Genomic DNA, 24,218 nt, shown 5'->3' on the forward strand with positions numbered 1-24,218 from the left:
CGTGCAGGAGGCAGCCCATCCACGTGGATGTTCCCTCTCAAATCAACAAAAACATTAAAACAAACTAAAAAACAGGTAGCAATAATAATTATTAAAATAATAACTGGGGAGACCGGAAGACGGAACAGCCAAGGGCAGTTCACCACTGGCTTCGAAGTGGGGCGCTCTCAGTTCGCACCGCCCTCTCGGCCTCCGGGGTCCCACCCAGCGCACCCCCTCCCCTCCCCGGCCTCCGCCCCCGCCGGCTCCGCGTGGGCGCCCCGCCTTCCCCGCCTTCCCACCTGGGCGCGGGGACCCCTGCCACCTGCCCCGCTGGAGCTGGGAAAGGGTGCGGGGCGAGAGCGCGGCCCTGACGTTAACTTCTACGACGGGTGCCTACTTTGGGGTCCCCCCGCCCCTACACTTTCGGAGAAAAGAAGTAGCTATTTCCACTCGGAGGCGCGCAGCCCCGGGCGTCCGGGTTCCCACGGCCGCCTCCGCCCGCGCATGCGCAGTGGCGCCCCCCGCGCCGGCTTCCGCACGACCCGCCGCCGAGCTGATGACGCAAAGCGCCGGCGCCGCTCTGATGACGTCAAACACCTGCGCCGCCAGCGAGCGGGCCGCGCGTGCCGAGGCTTGGGTTCCCGTTTCCCCGCAGCTTCCCGCGCCCGTGGGTGCCGCGCCCCGGCGGCATGAAGGAGACGCCGCTTTCCAACTGCGAGCGCCGCTTCCTCCTCCGCGCCATCGAGGAGCGGAAGGTAGGCGGCCGCGCGCGGACCGGCCCCCGCAGGCCCGGGACCCCTGGGGGGTGTGCCCCGTCTCCAGTGGGTCCCTCTCAAGGCTCCGAACGAGGGAACGACCCCTTCCCACGCGGGTGGTCGGACCCCCTTCCCTCCGCGGCCCAGCCCCGGGCCGCCCCGAGTGGCTGCTCCCGCCGTGCTGCTGGGGAACTACCAGCGGTTCTCAACCTGTGGGTCGCGACCCCTCTGGCGGTGGAACGGCCCTTTCCCAGGGGTCGCCTAAGACCGTCCTGCATCTCAGATGTTTACATGACGATTCAACACAATAGCAGCATGACAGTTATGAAGTAGCAACGAGAATAATTTTATGGTTGGGTCACACCGTGAGGAACTGTATTTAAAGGGCCAGGAGGTTGAGAACCGCTGAGCGATGACTGTTGTGCTTTCAGCGGCTGGACGGCCGGCAGACCTACGATTACAGGAGCATCAGGATCTCGTTCGGGACGGATTATGGCTGCTGTGTGGTGGAGCTCGGGAAGACCAGGTGACAGCCTCCGCCCGAGAAGCTCGGGGGCAGGAAGTTCAGAAGAACGTGATGGGTTCGGTGGTTTGCGAGCAGCCGGGAAGTCCGGACCCCGCTCCGCTCGGCTGCCAGAAATCAGTATCGTTCCTGCAATGCGAGATCTGCTTCTTATTTATAGTCACACTTACAGTTTTTAATCATAACTGTGTTTTCTGTCACATGGGTATCACATAGTTCTTTTTTTAAAAATATTGTATTGATTTCAGAGAAGAAGGGAGAGGAAGGGAGAGAGAGAGAGAGAGAGAGAAACATCAATGATGAGAGAGAATCAGGGATCGGCTGCCTCCTGCGCATCCCACACTGGGAATGGAGCCCGCAACCCAGGCGTGTGCCCTGGACGGGAATCGAACCTGGGACCCTTCAGTCTGCAGGGCGACGCTCTACCCACTGAGCCACACCGGCCAGGGCATGGGCCTCACATAGTTCTTGATGGCACCGAGTTTGTTCCTGTTTTTCCTGAGTGACAGGAGAATTAGGTTTTTGGTTTTTTTTTATTCTTTTTTCAGGAGTGTTTTTAAAGGTGTGTATTAGTTTGCTAGGGCTGTCATGAAATGCCACTACCTGGGTGGCTTAAATGACAGAGATGTATTGTCCCAACGTGGCAAAAGTCCAGGGTCCAGGTGACAGCAGGGCTGGTTTCTCCTGAGCCCTTGCTTCTTGGCTGCAAATAAATGCATCCTCCCTGTGTCTCCACCCGGTCTCCCCCGCGTGCCTTCATGGCCCCGGTGAGTCCGAGAATTCGGTTTTTAACATTCGTTTGGAAGTTGTGAGGACATCGGTCAGATAATGTTGGTGAACCGGTGCCATAGGAAAATTCTTTCTTACGAAATCTCAAGTTTTCATGGTATCTTGTATCAATAGATACTTATTTTAGAAAAGAGAAGGTAAGGTCATTGATTTCTTTTTTTTTTAAGGATCTGTGGAATAATCAGTTTTGTAAATAAGATGTTTTTTTCTTGTCTCTCTTTGGGTACACCAATATGTACTTTTTTCCTGTCTATATTCTACTACTATACTTTATATGTAATATAAAGCCTCTAATGATATATCTTGCTGAGTGTCTTATTACTCAGAGTAAGACTGAAACTTAATTAGTATTTGTTTTAGATTTTTTTTTAATTGGGAAGGAAATGTATTTCTCCAACGGACCTGTACTTTGTCTTTGTATTTCTCCAACGGACCTGTACTTTGTCTTTGCAGAGTTCTCGGACAGGTTTCCTGTGAACTTGTGTCTCCAAAACTCAATAGGGCAACAGAAGGTATACTCTTCTTTAACCTTGAGCTCTCTCAGATGGCTGCCCCGGCTTTTGAACCCGGCAGGTATTTAAATCTCCTCCTTAAGCTGCTTTCAGCAGAGACGAGCGCGGCGGCCGGGTATTGTTCCGATGCCCTGTGTCGTATTTCATGACATCAGCCCATTCCTGTCTTCATAGGCAGTCAGACCTCTTGGTGAAGTTGAATCGTCTCTTGGAAAGATGTCTAAGAAATTCGAAGTGTATAGACACTGAATCTCTCTGTGTTGTTGCTGGTGAAAAGGTGGGGAGTATGCCCAGAATTCTTGGTTAGGGTGAATATTGTTGATTCATGGATCCCTGTATCTCTGCATTAATTCTCAGAGTTTCAGTTAACTTATTTTTATACTGGTTCACTTTAGTGCAAATGTGCCTGGGTGCCACCTCTAGAACTTTGTGTCATCTCTTTCTGAAGGGACAAAAAACATTGTAAAAAAAAAAAAGCATCTTGAATTTGTGTAAAAATGTCTTATTAATAAATGTAGGTCCACACGGATCTGCCAAACCTGAGGTATCCCTTGGGAACTTCAGTTGCTGTCTGTGGGCACCCGGCCAAAGAACTGGTTTTTCATATATTTTTATTTTCATATATTTTAATTTTTTACAGAGAGGAAGGGAGAGGAATAGAGAGTTAGAAACATCGATGAGAGAGAAACATCAATCAGCTGCCTCCTGCACACCTCCTACTGGGGATGTGCTCGCAACCAAGGTACATGCCCTTGACCGGAATCGAACCTGGGACCCTTCAGTCCGCAGGCCGACGCTCTATCCACTGAGCCAAACCAGTCTGGGCGATGTTTTCCTTTTTGGATGAAGAACTAAAGAACAGATTCAGTCCTTTGTCTGGATAGGCCGCACAGTGAGTCACTGGCAGGCTGGCATTGGAAATCTTATTGTGGTGCCTGATGGGATTAGAGCTTTAATCTTGATTAGGGCATTTTGACCATCTTTTTTTTAAAAATATATTTTTTATTGATTTTAAAGAGGAAGGGAGAGGGAAAGAGGGAGAAACACCCATGATGAGAGAGAATCATTGATCGGCTGCCTCCTGCATGTCCTTTACTGGGGACCGAGCTGCCAACCTGGGCATGTGCCCTTGTCTGGCATTGTACTGGGGACCCTTCAGTCCTCAGGCCGACATTCTATCCACTGAGCCAAGCCAGCTAGGGGTTTTGACCATCCTTTTCACTTCAGAAAAGTCCCTTAGCCTTTCCACATTCCAAGCTTGACTGTGACACTTACTACTTGCATTACTTGCAGTGTTTTCATAAAAATTATCAAGTAAAACCTAAGAGGGTGAGGTTTTTGATTTAGGAGACACAATAAAGATATAATTAGGCTTGTTAGGGAAATTTTAGTATTAAATGTAGAATGGTTTGTATATTTTGAGCATATACTTTACTGTTGTCAGATGACTCATAGAAGGGTGAACTATTGGTATTTCAGATGTTGGTCTGACTTAACATTTTTCTAAATATAGTTTTATTGATAACAAGAGAAGAAGTAACCCTGTTTGAACAGCAAGAGAAAATTTGGCACATAGTGTCACTTTTAAATAGCCACTGGTTGTGATCAGTTAGGATTTATTTTTGTTTTAAATTCACATTCAGGTTTGGCAGATACGTGTGGACCTACATCTATTAAATCATGATGGAAATATTATTGATGCCGCCAGCATTGCTGCCATCGTAGCCTTGTGTCACTTCCGAAGACCCGACGTGTCTGTCCAAGGAGATGAAGTGACACTGGTAAGCGCCCACGATGTGAGCCGTGCTCCCCTCTGTGAGTGAACATCCATCCTCGATGTGCAGGCAGCTTGTTGGTCAGGTCTTGCTGTGGATGGAAATTAGGTAGATTCTAAAATTTGTTTGCAAGGCAAAAACTACACATCATCAAAATGGTCCTTGAAATCTCTTAAATATCCTCTATTAAAGTGTCCGTTAGTAAAAGCACACCATAGCCTGGCTTTCTAGAATAGAACTAGATGACTTCTTTGCATTGAGCATAGGGGAAGTAGTTCTTTTTCGTTTAGACCATTTGTGTGAAAAATACACGCGTCTCGGCACAGTGAGATGCTTGTGTTTACTTTGTGGCAAAGTCCATCAGAAATACCTGTAAGGCTTGTTCTGACTGACCGCTCGGCTCCACCCTCGGAGGATGCGGCCAGACCTAGGATAGTGCACGGCCATCAGCTCCCAGGTGACTCTGATGCTGCTGGTGCAAGGACCACGCTTGGAAAACCGCCGTTGAATGTGTCCATCTTAATTTATGTAAATTACATGCTAGAGCAGTGAAAGCGCATGTGGTGGTAATTTGAGTCCTGGAGTTAGGAAAGGAAACATCAGAGGCAGTTATTCATGATGCTGCCCTTAGTCATTGGAGGGGAGCAGATCATTAAAGGCTTAGAGGTAGGGACAGTGGAGATGTGGTCTTTTAGAGGAGGGAGATGGTATAAAGAAGTAAAAACAAGAGCGATTAGTAGACAAAAAAAAAAGGTATCAATTAAAAATAACTGTAGAGGGGATTAAAAATGGCAGCAGAGTAAGTGGATGCTGCACAGACATGCTCCCAGGACCAAACTGGAATTAACAACTAAAATACAGAAAACTTCCTGAATAATCAATGGAAGACTTGCAGGAGAGAAACCTAATACCTGAGGACCAAAGGTGGAGACCGCATAGAGCAGTGGTTCTCAACCTTTCTAATGCCGCGACCCTTTAATACAGTTCCTCATGTTGTGGTGACCCCCAACCATAAAATTATTTTTGTTGGTACTTCATAACTGTAATTTTGCTACTGTTATTAATCGTCATGTAAATATCTGATATGCAGGGTGTATTTAGGTGATCCCTGTGAAAGGGTCGTTCAGCCCGAAGGTTGAGAACCGCTGGCATAGAGATTGATATAGGAGGGGTGGGGGTGCAGAAGGGCTGGCCTGGCACCCACAGACAGCAACTGAGATTCCCGAGAGATACCTCAGCTGTGGGGGGTGCCACTGAGAACTCTGGGATCTAATTCCCAAGCTGGACCCCCCTGCAAAGAGCCACAACTGAGAAGGTAACCACATAACATCTGGCTGTAAAAAGCAGTGGGGTTGCTGTCTGCCAGGGAGTGACAGCTGAAAATTCAGGCACCCTCTTAAAGGGCCAATGCACAAAATTCCCCGTGGAGCCACCCACCTTGTGCTCTGGCAGAGGGAGGGCAGAGTGGACTGGAGCTGTATGAGCAGAAGCCAGGATGGAGGACTCCAGGGTTAGAGCTCAGAAGGCAGACAACCCCGAGTTTCCTGGGCTGAGTCATTCCCTCACGCAGCAGAGGACATCTTTCCCACACAGACATCTGCCTTGTCTGGGGGGGAAGACAGTTGACACACCCTATTGGAAAACACCTTGCCCTGAGGCCACTTAAGAGATTAAAAGTAACAGTTAGCCTATAGGCAGAAGCAACTGCCCCACCCTGTTGGAAAAAACTTGCCACATCTGAGGATGATTGCCTGGGGGCAATTCAAGTTGGAATCCTATCAGTCTGTAGGTAGAGGCGATCTCTGGAGGCTTTGAGTCTTTGCCTGATCTAATTAGTCAGAATCAGTGTTTGACACTGTCCTGCACTAGAGATTGAGAGGCGTAGAAGATCTACTTAATACACACATAGTCACAAACCCAAACAAACAGCCAAAAGGAGGAGACAAAGAAACAACCCAGTGGAACAAGAGAATTGCCAGAAGGAGATAAATGAAGCAGAGAAAAGAAATTTATCTGAAACAGTTGAGGGTAATGATGGTAAAGATAGTCAATAGCATGAAAAAAGATATAGTAACTATGAAAAAGGAACAGTTGGAAATAAAGAATGACATAACACAAATAACACAATGGAAGGAATACACAGCAAATTAGGGGAAGCTGAGGATCGAATCAGTGAATTAGAAACAAGGTTGAAAAAATCAATCAGAACCAAAAAGAAAAAAACAAAAAACAGGAGGACAGCTTAAGGGAGCCGTGGGACAATGTGAAACTTAACAATAGTAGAATAGCAGGTGTGCCAGAAAAGGCAGAAAGGGATAGAGAACATGTTTGAAGAAATAATGGCAGAAAACTTCCCTAACCTGGTAAAGGAAAAAGCCACACAAGTGCAGGAGGCACAGAGAACCCCAACAAGAAGAACCCAAACAGATTCATGCCCAGACGCATCATAATTAAAATGCTAAAAATTAAAGACAGAATCTTAAATGCAGCAAGAGAAAAACAAACTGGAGAGTTATTGCTGGTGGTAATATAAAGTGGTACAGCCATGATGGAAAAGGTTGGCTGTTTCTTAAAAAGTGAAGTGTAAACGTGTAGAGCCCAGAAATTCCATGCCTAGAAATCTACTCGAAGGAAAGTGTACATTCACTCAAAGACTTTTATGTGAGTGTTCATAGCATATTTGTAATAGCTCCAAACTGGTAACAATCCAAATGCTTATCACTGGAGAATGGAGAAACAGAGTGTGGTCTGTCCGTACCATGGACTACAGTTCAGCAGTAGAAAGCACCAAGCTGCTGATACATACTACAGGATGGGTGAAACATGCTAAGCTGAAAGGAGGCGGATGCGAAACTAAAAATTGTTTGATTCCACTTACAGGGAATGCCCAGAAAAGGCGGATTTATAGACAGAAAGTAGATTGATGGTTGCGTGGGGCTGGGAGTGAGAGTTGACTGCAAACAGGCTCAAGGAAGGTTGTGGGGAGAGAGTGGTCATGGAAATGTTAAAAAACTGGATTGTGGTGATGTTACATAAATGTAAATGTATTAAAAATGTACTAAAACGTGAATCCTGTCCTTCCGATGAGTGTACTTATGGTGTGTAAAATATACCTCAATGCAGCTTTTTGACAAATGCATAAAGTTTGAAGGAACATGAGCGACAAAGGCGGATAGGTAATTGTAAAAGGTTATTTAAGTGCTCATTGAGGGTTGAGGGAAGTTCATTTTTTATTTTGCTGTTTGATGCACCAGATGATTTTCGCATGTTCGTGACTTCTTTCCGCACAGTACACTCCGGAAGAGCGGGACCCCGTCCCGCTGAGCATCCACCACATGCCCATCTGCGTCAGCTTCGCCTTCTTCCAGCAGGGGTGAGTCCTCCCCGCGTGGGCCGACGTGGGCCGACGTGAGCAGCGCGGCTGGGAGGTGTGCTGGGCAAGTGAGCCAGCCCTCCTCATGCTACAGCCCCTCCCAGCCCAGAAAGAGCTGCGTTTCTCACGTTAGCCCTTTCTTACAAGAGCTGTCGTTGGCAAAGAGCTTTCTCCATAGAAGAGACATTTTTCTTTTCATGGCGTATCATAGATTTATGAATTTACTTCCACGTGGTAAATGCTTCTGTTTCCTGGAGATGTGCGGGTGTTTAGAGAACTGTATGCTCAGCTCTGATTTGGGGAAGCGGGGGGAGAATCAGGATTAACGGAAGCAGGACTTGGGGACACGTTCAGTGGCGTCGTTCTAGGAGCAGGCACGGGAAATGGTTCTCGCCTGGGAAAGCCGGCTCCTTCGGCTCCCAGTTTCCTCACAATCCCTGCTGGTTCCTCCCACGGCAGCAAACCTGGGGGCCTTGGGCCATGCCGGTGCCTTCACATGAAAGCCTGGGCCTTACATCTTTGAGAAACAAAGGGAGGTATACATATTTTAACAGTTTCATGAATAAGAACCAGAGGAAAGCTTTCAGCTTTCAGTCACTGTAGTGTAGAATTTCATTAGAGGGAAATGGACCAGCACCTTGAAGCAGAAATACGTGAGTCATGTATGCAGTTTAAATTTTCCCAGACATTGAAAAGGTAAAAGAAGTAAATTTAATTTTTATATATTTAATTTTACTTAATATATCTAAGGTATTACCTTATTTTAATACGGAATCATTATCTTAAATTTGTTCATGAAATACATTTTATTTCTACTAAATCTTCGAACTCCAGTGCTGTGCACTTAGCTTGGACTCACCACATTTGAAGGGCTCAGCAAACAAGTGACTGAGGCTACCATTAGACATACAGAAATGGTGTTGTCTAGATGAGCCATTACCAGAACCTGGAAGACATCCGGAGCACAGGCCATTAAGGAGACTCTAAGATTAACCAAATATCAAGTTTTACTAATGAGGTACAAGTTACTTAATCCAGGTGATCGCATTAGATTTTGATTGTATATTATTCAAATAAAAAACTATTATGAACTTGATTTTACTGGGACAGCTAGCAATATACACAGAGCATTACTTTGGATCCATAAAAACAGACATGCTCTTGTATCTTTTCCCATTAAAGTGACTCAAATTCACAGGCGTAGGCTTTACTGTGTTGACTTTATTAATGCCATCTTTAAAAAATATCCATTACCTTAAAATTGACATGATTTGTTCAGGTCCATTTAACATTCCTTTCAGAACATTTTTGTTGGTGGATCCCAGCGAGCGAGAGGAGCGTGTCATGGACGGCTTGCTGGTGATTGCCGTGAACAAGCACCGAGAGATCTGCACCATCCAGTCCAGCGGGGGGATAATGCTGCTGAACGAGCAAGTCAGTGCTGTGGTGAAATCCCCTATAGAAGCTTTTTCTTATTTATTTGTTTTTTAACTAAAATCCAACAAGGGCATTGCCAGTGGTTCACCCTCAGGTGCGGGAACCTGGTGGCAGCACTGTCATCACCTGTCGATGAGACTAGTTACCGTCCCCCTTCCCTCTGCACCCACATATGGCCTCCAGCGTCTCACCTCTCTAGGTAGAGAGACACTGTACTTTCCAGGGAAGAAAGAGGTTCATATTTCTATAAAAAAGTGTCACAAATGGGAATTGGGTTAAAAGTAAAGTACTTTTAGAATTTGGGTATAATAAGCAGTTCTCAAACGCAGCTCCCTATCAGATTCCCATGAGCTTTTAGAAAAGAGATTGCCAGGTACCGTAGGTTCGGGTGCTTGAGCACAGCCTGCTTGGTTGGAGCTCCCGCTCTGCGTTAGACTGGCCTTGGCGAATGATTTCCTATCTTCATGCCTCCGCTTCTTCATCTGTAAAATAGGGAGTAAGTTCCTAGTGACCCTTATGGGTAGAATATAAAGGTAAGTAGGTGTGTGGCATTGTAGCGTACGGTAAGTGTGCAGTACATGTAATTTTCTCATCACTGCATTCCCGGCTCCCTGTCTCCAGAGACACATCCATTGGGCCCGACGCCCGAGAGCCTTGCCTTCCGGAAGCTCCAGGGATGCTCTGTGGCCCGGTGTGCTCTGTGGCCCGGTGTGCTCTGTGGCCTGGCGTGCTCTGCGGCCCGGCGTGCTCTGCGCCGGGTGCTGTGGCTCCCTCACAGGCAGGCAGTGCAGCGCGCGTGTGTGCAGGACGACCTGGCCTCTCCTGGGAATGTTATTGCCACAGGAATGTTTTTGGGTCTGTTTTCTTGGTGTGAGAGTCCTTCCAATATTCTAAAACGACTCTCACAACTTGCTTTATTTTATGTCTACATTACATTATTTTTATATTTGGAAACAAAGGCAGGCTTAGTTGTAAAGTTAGAAAAACTAATCTCGTTCTTGGTTTTCTTAGACAAAGCTATTTGGTTCGTTGTCTTTAAATAATAACTCATTTTTATGAACAGGTTTTGAGATGCAGTAAAATAGCTGGTGTGAAAGTAGCGGAAGTCACAGAGCTAATCCAGAAGGCTTTGGAGAATGACCAGAAGGTTCGGTAAGTTTAATTTTGTTCGGACCACGTGGTCTTTTATAGATTTTTCTGTTGAGGATTCTTCTTGCACAGGGGTAACCACACACTTTCCTTATCTGTTAATCTCAGTTGAATATACTAAATGTTTTTTGAAAGTTGATTGAACTGTTTGTTGTATTGTATTCCAGCTTAAACAATCTGTATTGAAAAGCCATGTAATATTTTTCTTTAAAGAAAGTAACATGTTCTTAGGAAAAAGAACCTGGTAACGCAAATTAACTGAAAGGACACACACTGGTCGGTTCCCGTCTTCTCCCCATGTGACATTACGCAGGACCGTTAGCCAGCATCAGTGTCTTCTACAACACAGGCGGTTGGTTAATGCCGGCCTGTATGCCGGTTTGAGGATTAGAAAAGAACTTACTTTAAGCCCTTGGCAAGTGCCCAGCACATGGTTCAATACATGGTAATTACAGGAACTTATGTCTCTTGATAGGCATAATAAATTGTGAGGTTAAGTTACTCAAATAACTTCCAGTATTTCTCACCAAAGGGTAAAATAGTTAACTTTGTTTTCCTTTTTTGTCTTCTCGTCCACCTATCATCCACCCCCATCTCTTTCCTCCCCCCCAAATACCACACACAGCAAAGAAGGTGGAAAGTTTGGCTTTGCAGAGTCCATAGCAAAACAAAGGATCACAGCATTTAGAATGGAAAAGGCCCCTGTTGACACCTCTGACGTCGAGGAGAAAGCAGAAGAAGTCCTCGCTGCAGCGGATCCTCCTCCAGACGCGTATCCTTCCTGGGTGCTGGGGTTTGCTTTTCCAGTAGCAACAAGATTCATTCCACTGCGGCCTTCTTAGGCTGTGGAAGGGGTACACACTGACGTTTCTCTGAAACACTGTACTTTGTTAAAAAACATTTAAGATCACCAGATAGTGAAGAGTCAGTAAGTTGATGGTCTAAGGTCCACCTTCTCTTCAGCTATCCTACAAAATCCAGAAAATTCTCTAACGAACCAATTCATAGCATTTCATTTTCTTTTGAAAAATTAGTCTTTATTCTCAATGGCATGGTCAAGCACTCTACACTATTACACATTGTTCTTGAATTTTTTCTACATTCACCAAATTTATTAGTATACAACTAACATGTTCAGAGCCAGTCTCTTGATGTTTCTCACCATTATGTCCATAACAATCTTGAGTTATGTTTTTTCTTCATTGTTCAGCCACCCATAGTATAGCTACTAGTAAATTTCTTCTCCTGAGACTTTGAGGCACACTTCTGTCTTAAGAAGAAAACTTCCTTTAACTGTTAAGTGTTTCTAAACCTGTGCTCTGGACTCCTGGAACTGCCCAGATTGGAGAAGGAGTGGAGAACTCCTGGGGTGACCTTGAAGACTCTGAGAAGGAAGATGAGGATGAAGGTGGCAGCGATGAAGCCATCATTCTCGATGGTGTGAGGACGGACGTGGGAATGGAAGTCTCCACTACTGGAAGCCAAGGTGGGTGGTACTTTATGGCAGACTAGAGGCCCGATGCACGAAAATCGTGCAAGAGTAGGCCTTCCTTCCCCTGGCTGCTGGCACCGGGACCCAGGTTTCCCTATGACCCTGGCTTTGTCCAGAATGGTGTCGGGTCTAATTAGCATATTACCCTTTTACTATAGCTATTATGTAGACATGTAAATTACATATGTAGTCATATGTGAATAGAATCTGTCCCTATTTATAGATTAAAGTACCACTAAGATAGGGATTTATTTTTATATAAGCAGTTCCTGTTTTTAGAGGAACTGAATTTCAACTAAACTGTTGAAGCTAACTGCATTAACTCCAATTCTTTTCTAAAAGAATATGCTTGTTTGTGGAGTAGTGGTAGCTCTTTGGTATGTAATAGTTGTATTTTTAATGTTTTGTTCTCTTTTCTTTTATGTGTACCTATCTGGGCCAGTTTTAAGGAGGTTTCTTAAAGATCTTATTCCTGCATGCTAATTTTTCTTTGTAGTTTTTAGAGTGAGACATAAAGCCTATAATGTAAGAGTGCATTCAAATAGAACTTTCTACAGTACCAGAAATGTCCTACATCTACACTGTCTAATATAACAGGTCCACTAGCCACCCACATGCAGCTGTTGAGCACTGAAATGTTGGCTTGTGTGACCGAGGAACTGAATTCCAAATTTTACTTATTTTTTTGTTAATCCTCACCTGAGGATATTTTTTCCATTGATTTTTAGAGTGGAAGGAAGGGAGGGAGAGAGAGACAGAGACATAGATGTGAAAGAGACACATCAATTGGTTGCTTCCTGCACCAACTGGGGCTGAGGATCGAATTTGGAACCTAGGTATGTGCCTTTGACCGGGAACACTTAATTCTGGCTCCTACATTGGTACAAAGTCCTATGATTACCTGGAAAACGTGTAGTCCTAGGTGTTTCTTGCATTCTGAAATACATAGAACTGGAGAAATTGTTTCTTCTTTCAAGAAAACCAACTTCAGCCCTAACCGGTTTGGCTCAGTGGATAGAGCGTCAGCCTGTGGACTCAAGGGTCCCAGGTTCGATTCTGGTCAAGGGCATGTACCTTGGTCGTGGGCACATCCCCAGTAGGGAGTGTGCAGGAGGCAGCTCATCGATGTTTCTCTCTATCCCTCTCCCTTCCTCTCTAAAAAAATCAATAAAATATATATTTTTTAAAAACAAACCAACTTCATGCTTGGCCCACACTAGAAAATAAACATGAGTTGTTTATGTAGTAAAAACAAACCATATGAGGAAGAATCTAGGCATTAGGTGGGCAGGGAACTGAAGGATGCACTTAGGCGTCAGTGATGCACAGGCCGGCCTGCCTTTCAGGAACTCAGTGCCTGTGAGCATGACTGAGCTTGCGGGGGTTTTGTAGGAAAAACATTCCCATTGATTGAGACCTTTATTCACTGTCCCAGGGGTCACTGTTTGGCATCACTCTTCCAGAGCTTGGTCCAGATATTTACTACTGGAGGCCCGGTGCACAAAAATAGTGCACTTGGGGAGGCTCCCTCAGTCTGGCCTGTGCCCTCTTGCAGTCCCGGAGTCCTCGGGGGATATCCAGCTGATGGCCCAGGCCAGCTGTGGGCAAACTACGGCCCGCGGGCCGGATCCGGCCCGTTTGAAATGAATAAAACTAAAGAAAAAAAGACTGTACCCTTTTATGTAATGATGTTTCCTTTGAATTTATATTAGTTCACACAAACACCCCATCCATGCTTTTGTTCCGGCCTCCGGTCCAGTGTAAGAACCCATGGTGGCCCTCGAGTCAAAGTTTGCCCATCCCTGGGCTAGGCCCACTCCCTGAGCCGGCAGCTGGACATCTTTAGTGCTGCTGCCGAGGAGGGAGGCTCCTGCCACCGCTGCTGCGCTTGCCAGCCGTGAACCTGACTTTGGCTGAGAGGCACTCCTCCTGTGTTGAGCATCTGCCCCCTGGTGGTTAGTGCACATCATAGCGACCGGTTGTTCTGCCATTCGGTCAATTTGCATATTAACCTTTTATTATATAGGATATAATTTCAGCATATAAGCTGCTTCCACAGAGAGACCATAAATGAAGCTTTAGACTCCATATAATTACATGTACATCAGCCAGTCTTTAATGCTGCATAGAATTCTATAGTGTTGAATGTTACTAGTTGGTTTAGTTATTCCCTTATTGATATACTATTTCAGTGCAACAGTGAGCATCCTTTCATATATCCCTTTATATATTTGTGAACTCTTTTTCTAAGATTAATAAGACTAACTGCTAGAATATTTTCAACTGAATGATAAAGGTGGACCTAAGACAGTTTGGAGGACAGAGCAGGTAAAGCCTTTTGAAAGCATGTAAACAAAGTGAGAAACTAACTGAAAACTCAAAACATAAAGACCTGATATATCAACAACCAACTGGGAAAAGGGATAATTCACATTATATATCATTAATGAAGGCTCAGGAGAAACTACAAAGTAATTCTCACATATAAGTGGCCAGTTACATATGCCAACCCTGGTAGTAATGAAGGAAATGAATTCAAAGCAAAACGGTGAGAGCATTTTTGGACTACTGTATTGGGCAACATGAGAAATACCAGCATTGGCGAGGTTGTATGGGAAAGTGGGTTCTTCATAGACTATTTCTTGGAATGTAAATTGGAACAATATTTATGGAGGGGTTTGGCAGTATTTTTGGGGATGTATATATACCTTTTGGCCCAACTATGTTTCTAGGTATTTCCTTTACAGTGTTTATAATAGGGAGAAATGAAAAATTTAGATCTCTAAAATTAGCAAATTCTAAGATAAATTGTGGTACCTTATAGAGTGGCATCTTGTTTCCAAATTGGTTCTACGAGATGATACACACACACACACACACATCTATAGATACAGATTTCCCCTAACTTTTCTATTATGAATGTACTGGATGGTGATGTCATTAAACACATGTTGGGGAGTCAAGCACATACTGTTTCAAAGCTCAAAGAAGTTACCCGAGGGAAGGAAAGAACCAAGTAGGCCTGGCAGCCCGCACCCAGAGTAGCCCGGGCTCTAGTTGTGTGGAAGTTTTAGAATTGCTGCTATGGAAACCAATTTGGAAACTTTTAAAGAGATTACAGGCCCACCTCAGAGATACTGAGGGTTTGCTTCCAGACCTTCTCAATACAGGGAGCTACTAATTTGTTTTTTGTTAAATAAACAATGTACATACCTTAATTTAAAAACAACGTATTGCTCAGAAATGCTAACCATCATCTGTGCCTGTGCTCACATTGCTTCCTGAACATTTTCTTAAAGAGGCCCCTATTGTGCTGTCAGACAGTGAAGAAGAAGAGACAATCATTTTAGAACCAGACAAGAATCCGAAGAAAACAAGGTAACAGTTTCTGGCTTGTTTCTGTTTTTCCTCTACTGTAAACAAAGAGATGTCTCTTTCTCATTAGAAATCTAGCTGTTCTTTGGTTTCGTAACCTGAAGTCTATAAATATTAGGACCTAATTCTATAGAATTGTTTGGATGCCTTTCAGAGCCACTGTTTTACTGTCATAGTTGGCAAGTGTTACATCCTACTGGGAAAAGGGCAGGCCTCCTGTTTTTGTGCAGTGGGATGAATCAACTTCTCGTACTAGTGCTGTTTGTAAACTCTTAATTTACTTTATTCACAGAACACAGACCATCAGTGCAAAACAAGAAAAAGCACCAAGTACAGCACCAGTGAAAAAGAGAAGGAAGAAGAGAACTGCAAATTAAAGCTCACGTGGTTGTATCTGTGTACAGAACTATTAAAAGGATATTTATTTAAGTGCTAGCAACCTGGAACGTTTTTTATTCACAAATCCATTATAAAATCTAGTCACTTCCTTCGTTTTTACATTATGCTCTTGACAAACCTTCTGGAAAACTTAGCAGGTTCTAAGTAACTGCCACTTCAGCCGTGTCCAGGGAGTGTCCAGGTGAGCGAGGAGTGGAGGGCCTTCCCCGGCGTGCACCAAGGACTACGGCTGGTCAGCTAGCAGATCCACTCCCGACACCTGGGTTACGCACGCCAGCAACTGGTCGGATGCTCAGGAAAGTGAATGTCAGAGCTACTGTCTGTTTTCCTGAAACTATAAGGTAGTTGAAGTCTTTTAAATTTTAGGAGAACCCTTCAGTCCCCACGGGAGAAATTAACTTTTCGGTGAAACCCTGAAGTCAAATTTTTACCTCAAATTAAAATTGACTTACAAACTAAGTTTTCCAGATCAATTTATTAATTCTTATTCTTATTATCCTGACAGCTGGCATCATTAATACTTGAACAAAACCACTCATAATCAGCCACATATCTAAGATACGCTAGTACATGTACAAAAGATATACAAATTAAAACCATTAAAAAGGAATAGAGACCATAATTTGTACTTGACCATAACTTCTGTATTCAGAAATGATTGTAAAATTAAAACTTTAAAAACTGTACACCATATACGTTGATTGAACTCTTACAAAACAAAGTCAGTCTTTCACTGTCACACATGTAGTGTCTCTGGTGGGATGAGGAGAGAAACACCATGATACCTGTAAGCGGGAAAAAAATCCACGTTTAGTAAACGTTCACCGAGTGAAGGGATATACCAGGAACTATAAAATGCTACTTCTACCCGAGTAAGCAGATGATTATGAAACACACACACGCATGCCCCGTCCCTCTTCTCCCTCAAATACAGGACAGACAGCCCCTAAGGAGGCTGTGCCCAATTTGAGGATCCTTCCATAAAGGTCAAATGTCATGGGTCTCGGAACCATACGACGCCCTGGGAAAGCCAGCGCCTTTAAATCCTGTTGCCCCCAGCCGGTTTGGCTCAGTGGATAGAGCGTTGGCCCGCTTGGAAGGGTCACGAGCGCATGAGCCTCAGTAAGAGGCTCAGTTCTGGCCCATGTGGGAGGCAACCAGTCAATGTGTCTCAATGTTTCTCTCCGTCTCTCCCCCTCCCTCGACTCTAAAAACCATGGAAAAAATATTCTCTGGTGGGATTTACAAGGTTTGGCTCAGTGGACAGAGTGTTGGCCTGTGGACTGAAGGGTCCTGGGCTCGACTCTGGTCAAGGGCACGTGCCTGGGTTGCAGGCTCGATCCCCAGTCGGGGCGGTGCCGGAGGCGGCCGATCAATGATTCTATCATTGATGTTCCTTTCTCTCCCTATCCCTTTCTGAAATCAATAAAAATATATGAGAAAAAAAATTGAATGTCACGTCTTACTTGGAATGCTTGTACTTCTCTCGGATGGACTGCTGCGCGTGCTGCGGCGCTCTGAGGTAGGTCTGGTGCAGGTCCAGCAGACAGGGCTTCAGACTCTCCAGGGTGTAGCCCGTCTTCTGTGCCAAGGATTCGGGCTGCAGAGGGAGCGGAACACCGCGGGAGTTGATTTCAGGAGCAACACAAGGTAACAGCTGGCACTGAGCTGGAGCTCAGTTCCAGTACTAACAGCACCTGACAGGTCTACCAGCGTTCGAAGCCGGCATTGCAACGCTTCTATGCTGACTTGGATCGAGTTCGAGTACTTTCCCTGCAGCAGGCTGGGAGGCAATGCTTTCAGCTCACCTTGGAAATCCAAGCAACAACACAGCGTTCTACCTCACAAACACGCCGAAACGTGAAGTTTCCCAGGTCAGTCAGTTAACGGCGAGAGCGGTTAAGACCCACGGTAGGTGTGTGACGGTGTGATACGTACCCAGCTTTGTCCTGTGACCGTGTAGAGTGCGAGATGAAAGGCCGCTCCGGCAATCACTGATGGCAAATACTTAAGGTAGGGGTCAGCATCTATCAAACTTAACTCTCCCAGAAACTGGAATGAAAAGTAATACGTTTTATAGTCAGAAGAGCTCTAGAATTCAAACCTCAAGCCTTCTGACCTATTTTCCCCTCGAGGCTGGTTGTAGAGCAACCACAGGGGAAAAATTCCCATCGCCTCGTCTTTTAGATACATTCACTATCTTACATTCACTATCTTAAGTGTTTTCCATTCTCATCCTCTTTCCTCTTAATAACTTTTTAAAATCCCCACCCAAATAAAATATACTATATATTTTAGAGAGGAAGGGAGAGAGAGAAACATCAATCAGTTGTAAGTATGTGCCCTGGCTGGGAATTGAACCCCCAACCTTTCGGTGTTTTGGTGTACGGGACGAGATCCAAGCACCTGAGGCACCCAGCCAGAGCACTTTTAATAACTTAAAAATAACCATTTCCCAAGACTTTATTCCTATTATCTTTTGCCAATGGGAGTCTTCCATAATGCAGCATGAATCTGTCTCTGGAATATTAAATCCCTTGACCAGAGCTGCATAATAAAACCAGGGCTTGTCCCTAATTGTGACCTAACAATCTTGCATCAACAAAATGAACTTACCATCGCTAAACTTTCAACCTTGCAGTTGGAAGGCTGCTGGTGCAGAAAGTACTGGGTGAGGAACTGATTGACAGTTGGTGCAGCTAAGTCAAAAGAAAGGACTTTCAGAACGAGGTGCTCCATTCGCAGAACTTGTTTCTTGGTGTAGGTGTCATCTGTAATGTACACAAACTCTGCTACCTCTGGGGGGTATATTTCTTCAAACTTTCTGCAAGGAAAAAAGTTTTAAGTAAATCAGTCCTAAAAGAGAAGCAAGCATGAATATCCCAATTCTGAAATCCCTCAAGCACAGCGGTTCTCAACCTTCCTAATGCTGCAACCCTTTAATACAGTTCCTCATGTTGTGGTGACCCCCAATTTCATTGTTACAAATTGAACATAATTAAAGCATAGTGATTAATCACAAAAACAATATGTAATTATCTATGTGTTTTCCGATGGTCCTAAGCGACCCCTGTGAAAGGGTCGTTCGACCCCCAAAGGGGTCACGACCCACAGGTTGAGAACCGCTGCTCTAGCAGATCACACAAAACGAATCCAATTGCCTGTTTTTGAGGAGACTGGGTAAATGCTAATTAGAAGACCCAGATCAATGAAGGACTTTTGAGACCTTTCTCCCAGTGCAGTCAAAGGAAATAAATGAGAAGCATGAGACTTCCCAAGACAGGAACAATGCTCAAGGACACCAGGTAACTGAACATTTAGGAAATTTCCTTAGAAAAATAAACATTTTATCTTTTAGTTTTAAAATTTAGCTTTCATGTCTTAATGAGATTTTGCTCATATGCTGGAAAGCGCTTTTGAAGGGAAGGGACCACACTTTAAAACTTTGTAATCTGGTATTCAAATGTAGCCAGTCTACAAGTTCATTCAACAAGGTACCCTGGGACCCAGATCTGGAAAAGTAATGTCCTAAATTAGGCAAGTTCCACCCACACCTGTCACCACGGAGGAAGTCACCGACTCTCTGCCTTGTGTGATGTTGTCACACCGTTAAAATCGGGTTAGTTCCCTACACAGAAAGGCACCGATCCGTTAGCCGAACGAGCCAGGCTGACTTACGAGGCCAACAGCATAGCAGCCGTGCCCACCAGCTGCAGTTTCCCTCTCAGCACCGACATGGAGGAAAGGAACCTGTCGATGTAGTTCACAGCCAAGTGCAGGGTCTCATTCTGTAGTTTATACTCTTCTCCGACTTCCACGAGCCAGTCCACGAGGATAGCCCTCATGCTGTTGTTGATGTCCGGCTGCTTCTTCATGTAGCCCGCTTTGGGCTTGCATTTAATCTGTGGAGAAAGTCACTTAGCAGTGTGAATGCAGCTGGGTTACTCTACGTTAGCAAAGCAGCTAGGTGCCAGAAGCCCAAGCACAGCACGGGCAGTCAAAACGCTCGCAAACGCCCTCGACGCCGTTTCGCCCACCGAGTAAACAGGACAGAAAGGGGGTCCCGAGCGCCGTTACCTCCATCTCCCTGAGGTATGTGTGAATGTCCTCGTGGTAGTCTGGGACTTCAGTAACACTCACTGGCTTTTCCTCTTCCAACACAATGGACATGTCCATAGCGTGTGGTGACTCTGGGAGAATTCAAAAGTACGATTAAGTTCCTTGTTCAATTTTCTTTTTTCTTTTGTTATATTTTCATTTATTTCAGAGAGGAAGGGAGAGGGAGAGAGAGATTGAAACATCAATGATGAGAGAGGATAATTGATTGGCTGCCTCCTGCACGCCCCCTACCGGAGATTGAGCCTACAACTGGAGCATGTGTCTGACCCGAATCGAACCTGGACCCTTTAGTCCACAGGCTGATGTTCTATCCACTGAACCAAACTGGCTAGGGCCCTCGTTTAATTTTTCTATTTAATTGCCAAAAGTGATTGCCCTTCTAGGCGTCCCACACTACCAAAGCAATTATTTCACCGATGACAAAGTATACACACTACTTCACTCTGTTTTTAGTACCTGTCCACTTAGCTTTAGAATGAATTTACTTAACAAGAAAAAATACTGATAGACCAATCACAGGAGCATAAGTATGAGGATCAGGTATTAGGTTAGAGTATCACTCATCTTCAAGAGACAGTGGCTCGGTGGTTCTATTAGGACAGGATGAAAACCCAAGTTCTAAGATGACACACAGGATTTGCTCTAAGAATCTGCACACCCCCAAGTCTGATGAATTCGAAGCACAATCTAGGCAATTGCTAGAAGGGCCAACACTGCGTTCAACAAGTGATTCATCTTTTGCAATTTTAAATTATCTTTTGAAGCAAAAAATATCATCCATTATTGTTTTCACTTCAAGGTTCACTGTGAGGTTAAAATTTATTGCAAATTTTAGATAAAAACAACTTTTTTTCTTAAGATTCTTTTTATTGATTTCAGAGAGGAAGGGAGAGGGAGAGAGAGAGAGAAACATCAATGATGAGAGAGAATCGTTGATCGGCTGCCTCCTGCATGCCCCCCACTGGGGATCGAGCCTGCAACCCTGGCATGTGTCCTGACCAAGAATTGAACCTGGGACCCTTCAATCTGGAGGTCGACGCTCTATTTATTGAGCCAAACGGCTAGGGCCACATAAATTATTTTAATTCCAAAGGACTTTCCTGAGCATCTCTCACCAGCAGGACTAAAAGTGAAACGAGTTAGCCCTAACCCGTTTGGCTCAGTGGATAGAGTGTCGGCCTGAAAGGTCCCAGGTTCGATTCTGGTCAAGGGCATGTACCTTGACTGTGGGCGGGCACATCCCCAGTAGGGGTTGTGCAGGAGGCAGCTGATCGATGTTTCTCTTTCATTGATGTTTCTAACTCTCTATCCCTCTCCCTTCCCTCTGTAAAAAAAAATCAATAAAATATATATTTTTTTTAAAAAGTGAAACGAGTTTGGATTTAGTGAGCTGTCCAGTGACTCAACAGCCCCACTGTACAGAAGCAGTCCACTGTGGGCACAGCTGCCCAGATCTGCTCCTCTCCTTACACGGGTTACGTACAAATACCTCTGGCTCCACCGACTCACAGGACAGCGTTCCTCTCTGGTGTCAGAGGATGGCTCAGCCTGGTCTCACAGAAACAACATTTTAAAGCCAGAAGAGCTGTTAGATACCAGGGCAGGTCAAGCTAAACGCTCACACAGCCCTCCCTGGAGTGGAAGGCACCAAGGGAGTCTTTGGAATGAACAGAACTGAAATCTATTCTCCCAACCCTGGGAGCATCTCCAGGGTCCGATGAAAACCAGGAGATCTAGTTACACTGCCGAGACTGGCAGTGTACGGAGAGGAGCACCCGGTTTGGATCTGGGTCTCTGTGTGGGCCACCGGGTCATGTATGAGCTGTGAGGTCTGAGATAAGTCACGCCCTTTCTAAACCCGTGACATTAAACCTAAGTCATTGTGTAGTAAGGATGAGATGAGAGCTGAAACCGGTTTGGCTCAGTGGACAGAGCGTCGGCCTGCGGACTGAAGGGTCCCAGGTTCGATTCCGGTCAAGGGCATGTACCTTGGTTGCGGGCACATCCCCAGTGGGGAGTGTGCAGGAGGCAGCTGATCGATGTTTCTCTCTCATCGATGTTTCTAACTCTCTATCTCTCTCCCTTCCTCTCTGTAAAAAACCAATAAAATATATAAAAAAAAAAAAAGGATGAGATGAGATAATGCCTTACCATGCAAAACAGCATGAACCCAACCTACTCAGCAATTATGATCACACCGATTTGATCCGGATGTTCGTTAAAGCTTACCCAGACTATCTTCCATTGGATAATCAAGAGGTACCAGGGGTTTTCTGGGTTCAGGCAAAGCAATAGCTGAATGAAAGGCCAGCACATCTTCGCATTCTGTTTCTTTAGATTCGCCTGGGCTCCTCCGAGTCTCCTCCGGCTCATCCACGTGGATGGTGAAGGCAGGCTGCTTGCTGCTTGCCTTCCAGGGAGGAACAATGGCGCGCTCATCATTGACAGGGAGATCCTTCAGAGGAGCAGCCTAGAGAAACCAGTGATGAATGGGCTGTGAGCTTATCAGATGGAGGCTGGCTTGCTTCCCCTATGGGTCTGGCCGGGGCTTTACCCCCAGCGACTCCATCAGGAAAATACCTTCCTGGGCCAAAATCCAGGGGAGGAAGTGGGGGTGGCCAAGGAGAAGAAGGGGTGGCTCAGTTGGCCACAGGCGCGTACACAAAGGTCAGAGCGAGTCATTCTGAGCGGAAATGTGAAAAACCAGTCCAGGCCACAAGAGGGACGGAGGGCCCCAAAGATGACAAGCTTAGGAAAGAGACGCGAAAACATGGTGCACCTCGTTCACCCCGGGGTGGAGCAACAGAGCAAGTCCGGGAAGATGGCGGAATTTACCAAAAAACAAAGTATTTTTATATCCTTTCCTGAAGCAGAGGTGACCTCCTAACTTCCCTCTATTGGGGGGAGGGGGGGGTCCTGGGGTTTAAAAGCTCAGAGCGAGGCGTGGTGGCGGCAGAGCCCACACAGGCGGCAGGGCTTGGCTTGGCCCCATTATCTGCAGAGAAACCACCCACAGGGAGCAGAGCAGGCGAGCAGCACACACAGCGCGGCCGGAGGGCAATGGAGAACCTCCCGGTGGCACCCCAACGCGTCAGAGGCCAGGGATCGGGGCCGCCGACCAGGCCTCCCCCAAGCGCAGCGCGCCCCCCAAAGCCCAGCGCGCTCCCCGCAAGCCCAGCGAGCCCCCCAAGCGCAGCGCGCCCCCCAAAGCCCAGCGCGCTCCCCGCAAGCCCAGCGCGCTCCCCCAAACCCAGCGCGCTCCCCGCAAGCCCAGCGCGCTCCCCAAGCCCAGCGAGCCCCCCAAGCCCAGCGCGCTCCCCCAAGCCCAGCGCGCTCCCCCAAACCCAGCGCGCTCCCCAAGCCCAGCGAGCCCCCCAAGCCCAGCGAGCCCCCCCAAGCCCAGCGCGCTCCCCCAAGCCCAGCGCGCTCCCCCAAACCCAGCGCGCTCCCCCCAAAGCCCAGCGAGCCCCCCAAGCGCAGCGCGCTCCCCAAGCCCAGCGCGCCCTCTCGCCCCTCTCCCCGCCCAGTCCCGAGCAGAACCACGCTCGTCGTTACCCGCCGCGTCTTGGGCCTCTGCGGCGGCGCCGGGGCCCGCTGGTTCCCGGCCTTGAGGACCGCCAGCCGGGCCCGGGTGCGGGGCTGCTGGGCGGGAGACGCCTTCTCGGGGTTGATGTTCTCCTGGTCCTCGTGGGGCGCCGTCTGCTGCAAGGTGAGCGGCGCCGAGCCCGCCTCGCGGGCCGCAGAGGAGCCCAACATCCCTGCTCCGAGGCCGCGGCGGGTCCGCCGGCGGCGCCAAGCAGCGTGCACTCGCTCCCGCCGACCGGCCGCGCCGAGGACGCTCCCGCCGTGGGCGCCCGCCGCAGCCCGGCCCGCCCGCCGCCCGCCCGCCCGGGATCGCCGAGAGCCGAGAGGCTGCGAAAGCGCAGGCACGGCCCGGGTGCAGGGCCAGCGACCCCGGGACCAAGCGAGCTACCCGCGGAGCGGCGGCTGTTCGAGCAGTTCAAGTAGCCCGCGACTATTGAAATGGGCCAATGGCAAGGCCCACAGCCCGTGACGTCAGCAGGGCGACCGGGCGCCGCAGTGAAGGCGGCCGCGCCCGCAGAGCAGCAGGGGCGTGGCAGGGCGTGGCGGGAGGGCAGCGCCTGCGCGGGCGGGGCGGGGCCTGCTTTAGGCGGGAGGCGGGGCCTGCCTTAGGCGGAGGGCAGCGCCTGCGCGGGCGGGAGGCGGGGCCGGCTGTAGGCGGGGGCGGAGCCTGCTTTAGGCGGGAGGCGGGGCCTGCCTTAGGCGGAGGGCAGCGCCTGCGCGAGCGGGAGGCGGGGCCGGCTGTAGGCGGGGGCGGGGCCTGCTTTAGGCGGGAGGCGGGGCTGGCTGTAGGCGGGGGCGGGGCCGGCTGTAGGCAGGGGCGGGGCCTGCTTTAGGCGGGAGGGCAGCGCCTGCGCGGGCGGGGCGGGGCCTGTGCGGGCGGGGGCGGGGCCTGCTTTAGGCGGGAGGCGGGGCCTGCTTTAGGCGGGAGGCGGGGCCTGCTGTAGGCGGACTTT

General features: G+C 47.3%; 2 protein-coding genes across 2 annotated transcripts; one reads left to right on the plus strand and one right to left on the minus strand.

The window, feature by feature from the left end:
* Positions 1-603: 603 nt before the first annotated feature.
* On the plus strand, positions 604-15,597 carry EXOSC9 (exosome component 9). Its single transcript, XM_070416907.1, has 12 exons — positions 604-737; positions 1,169-1,263; positions 2,503-2,622; positions 2,736-2,838; positions 4,205-4,342; positions 7,627-7,709; positions 9,011-9,143; positions 10,210-10,298; positions 10,921-11,067; positions 11,597-11,781; positions 15,087-15,165; positions 15,455-15,597. Exons 1-12 carry the CDS (start codon positions 672-674, stop codon positions 15,537-15,539), a joined length of 1,323 nt encoding a protein of 440 aa, XP_070273008.1. The 5' UTR covers positions 604-671; the 3' UTR covers positions 15,540-15,597.
* CCNA2 (cyclin A2) lies at positions 15,457-23,458 on the minus strand. The gene is made up of 8 exons (XM_070416908.1): positions 23,236-23,458; positions 21,910-22,150; positions 19,639-19,751; positions 19,240-19,463; positions 18,178-18,385; positions 17,500-17,613; positions 17,028-17,161; positions 15,457-16,346 (listed from the first exon to the last, which is right to left on the minus strand). Exons 1-8 carry the CDS (start codon positions 23,434-23,436, stop codon positions 16,298-16,300), a joined length of 1,284 nt encoding a protein of 427 aa, XP_070273009.1. The 5' UTR covers positions 23,437-23,458; the 3' UTR covers positions 15,457-16,297.
* Positions 23,459-24,218: the final 760 nt, after the last annotated feature.

The sequence above is a fragment of the Myotis yumanensis genome, unplaced genomic scaffold (assembly GCF_028538775.1).
Source record: "Myotis yumanensis isolate MYYU_CA2020_CCGP unplaced genomic scaffold, mMyoYum1.0.hap1 SCAF_5, whole genome shotgun sequence".
Classification (NCBI taxonomy): Eukaryota; Metazoa; Chordata; class Mammalia; order Chiroptera; family Vespertilionidae; genus Myotis; species Myotis yumanensis.

Bases quoted from the DNA above. Each gene is read 5' to 3' on its own strand.
- EXOSC9 (XM_070416907.1), top strand. From the start codon at position 672: ATGAAGGAGACGCCGCTTTCCAACTGCGAGCGCCGCTTCCTCCTCCGC. The intron at 2,623-2,735 runs GTATTTAAATCT...CTGTCTTCATAG, and splicing joins CCGGCTTTTGAACCCGGCAG to GCAGTCAGACCTCTTGGTGA. The intron at 9,144-10,209 runs GTCAGTGCTGTG...TTTTATGAACAG, and splicing joins TAATGCTGCTGAACGAGCAA to GTTTTGAGATGCAGTAAAAT.
- CCNA2 (XM_070416908.1), bottom strand. From the start codon at position 23,436: ATGTTGGGCTCCTCTGCGGCCCGCGAGGCGGGCTCGGCGCCGCTCACC. The intron at 22,151-23,235 runs GTAACGACGAGC...TGGTTTCTCTAG, and splicing joins AGAGGCCCAAGACGCGGCGG to GCTGCTCCTCTGAAGGATCT. The intron at 18,386-19,239 runs GTAAGTCAGCCT...TTTTCCTTGCAG, and splicing joins GCTGCTATGCTGTTGGCCTC to AAAGTTTGAAGAAATATACC.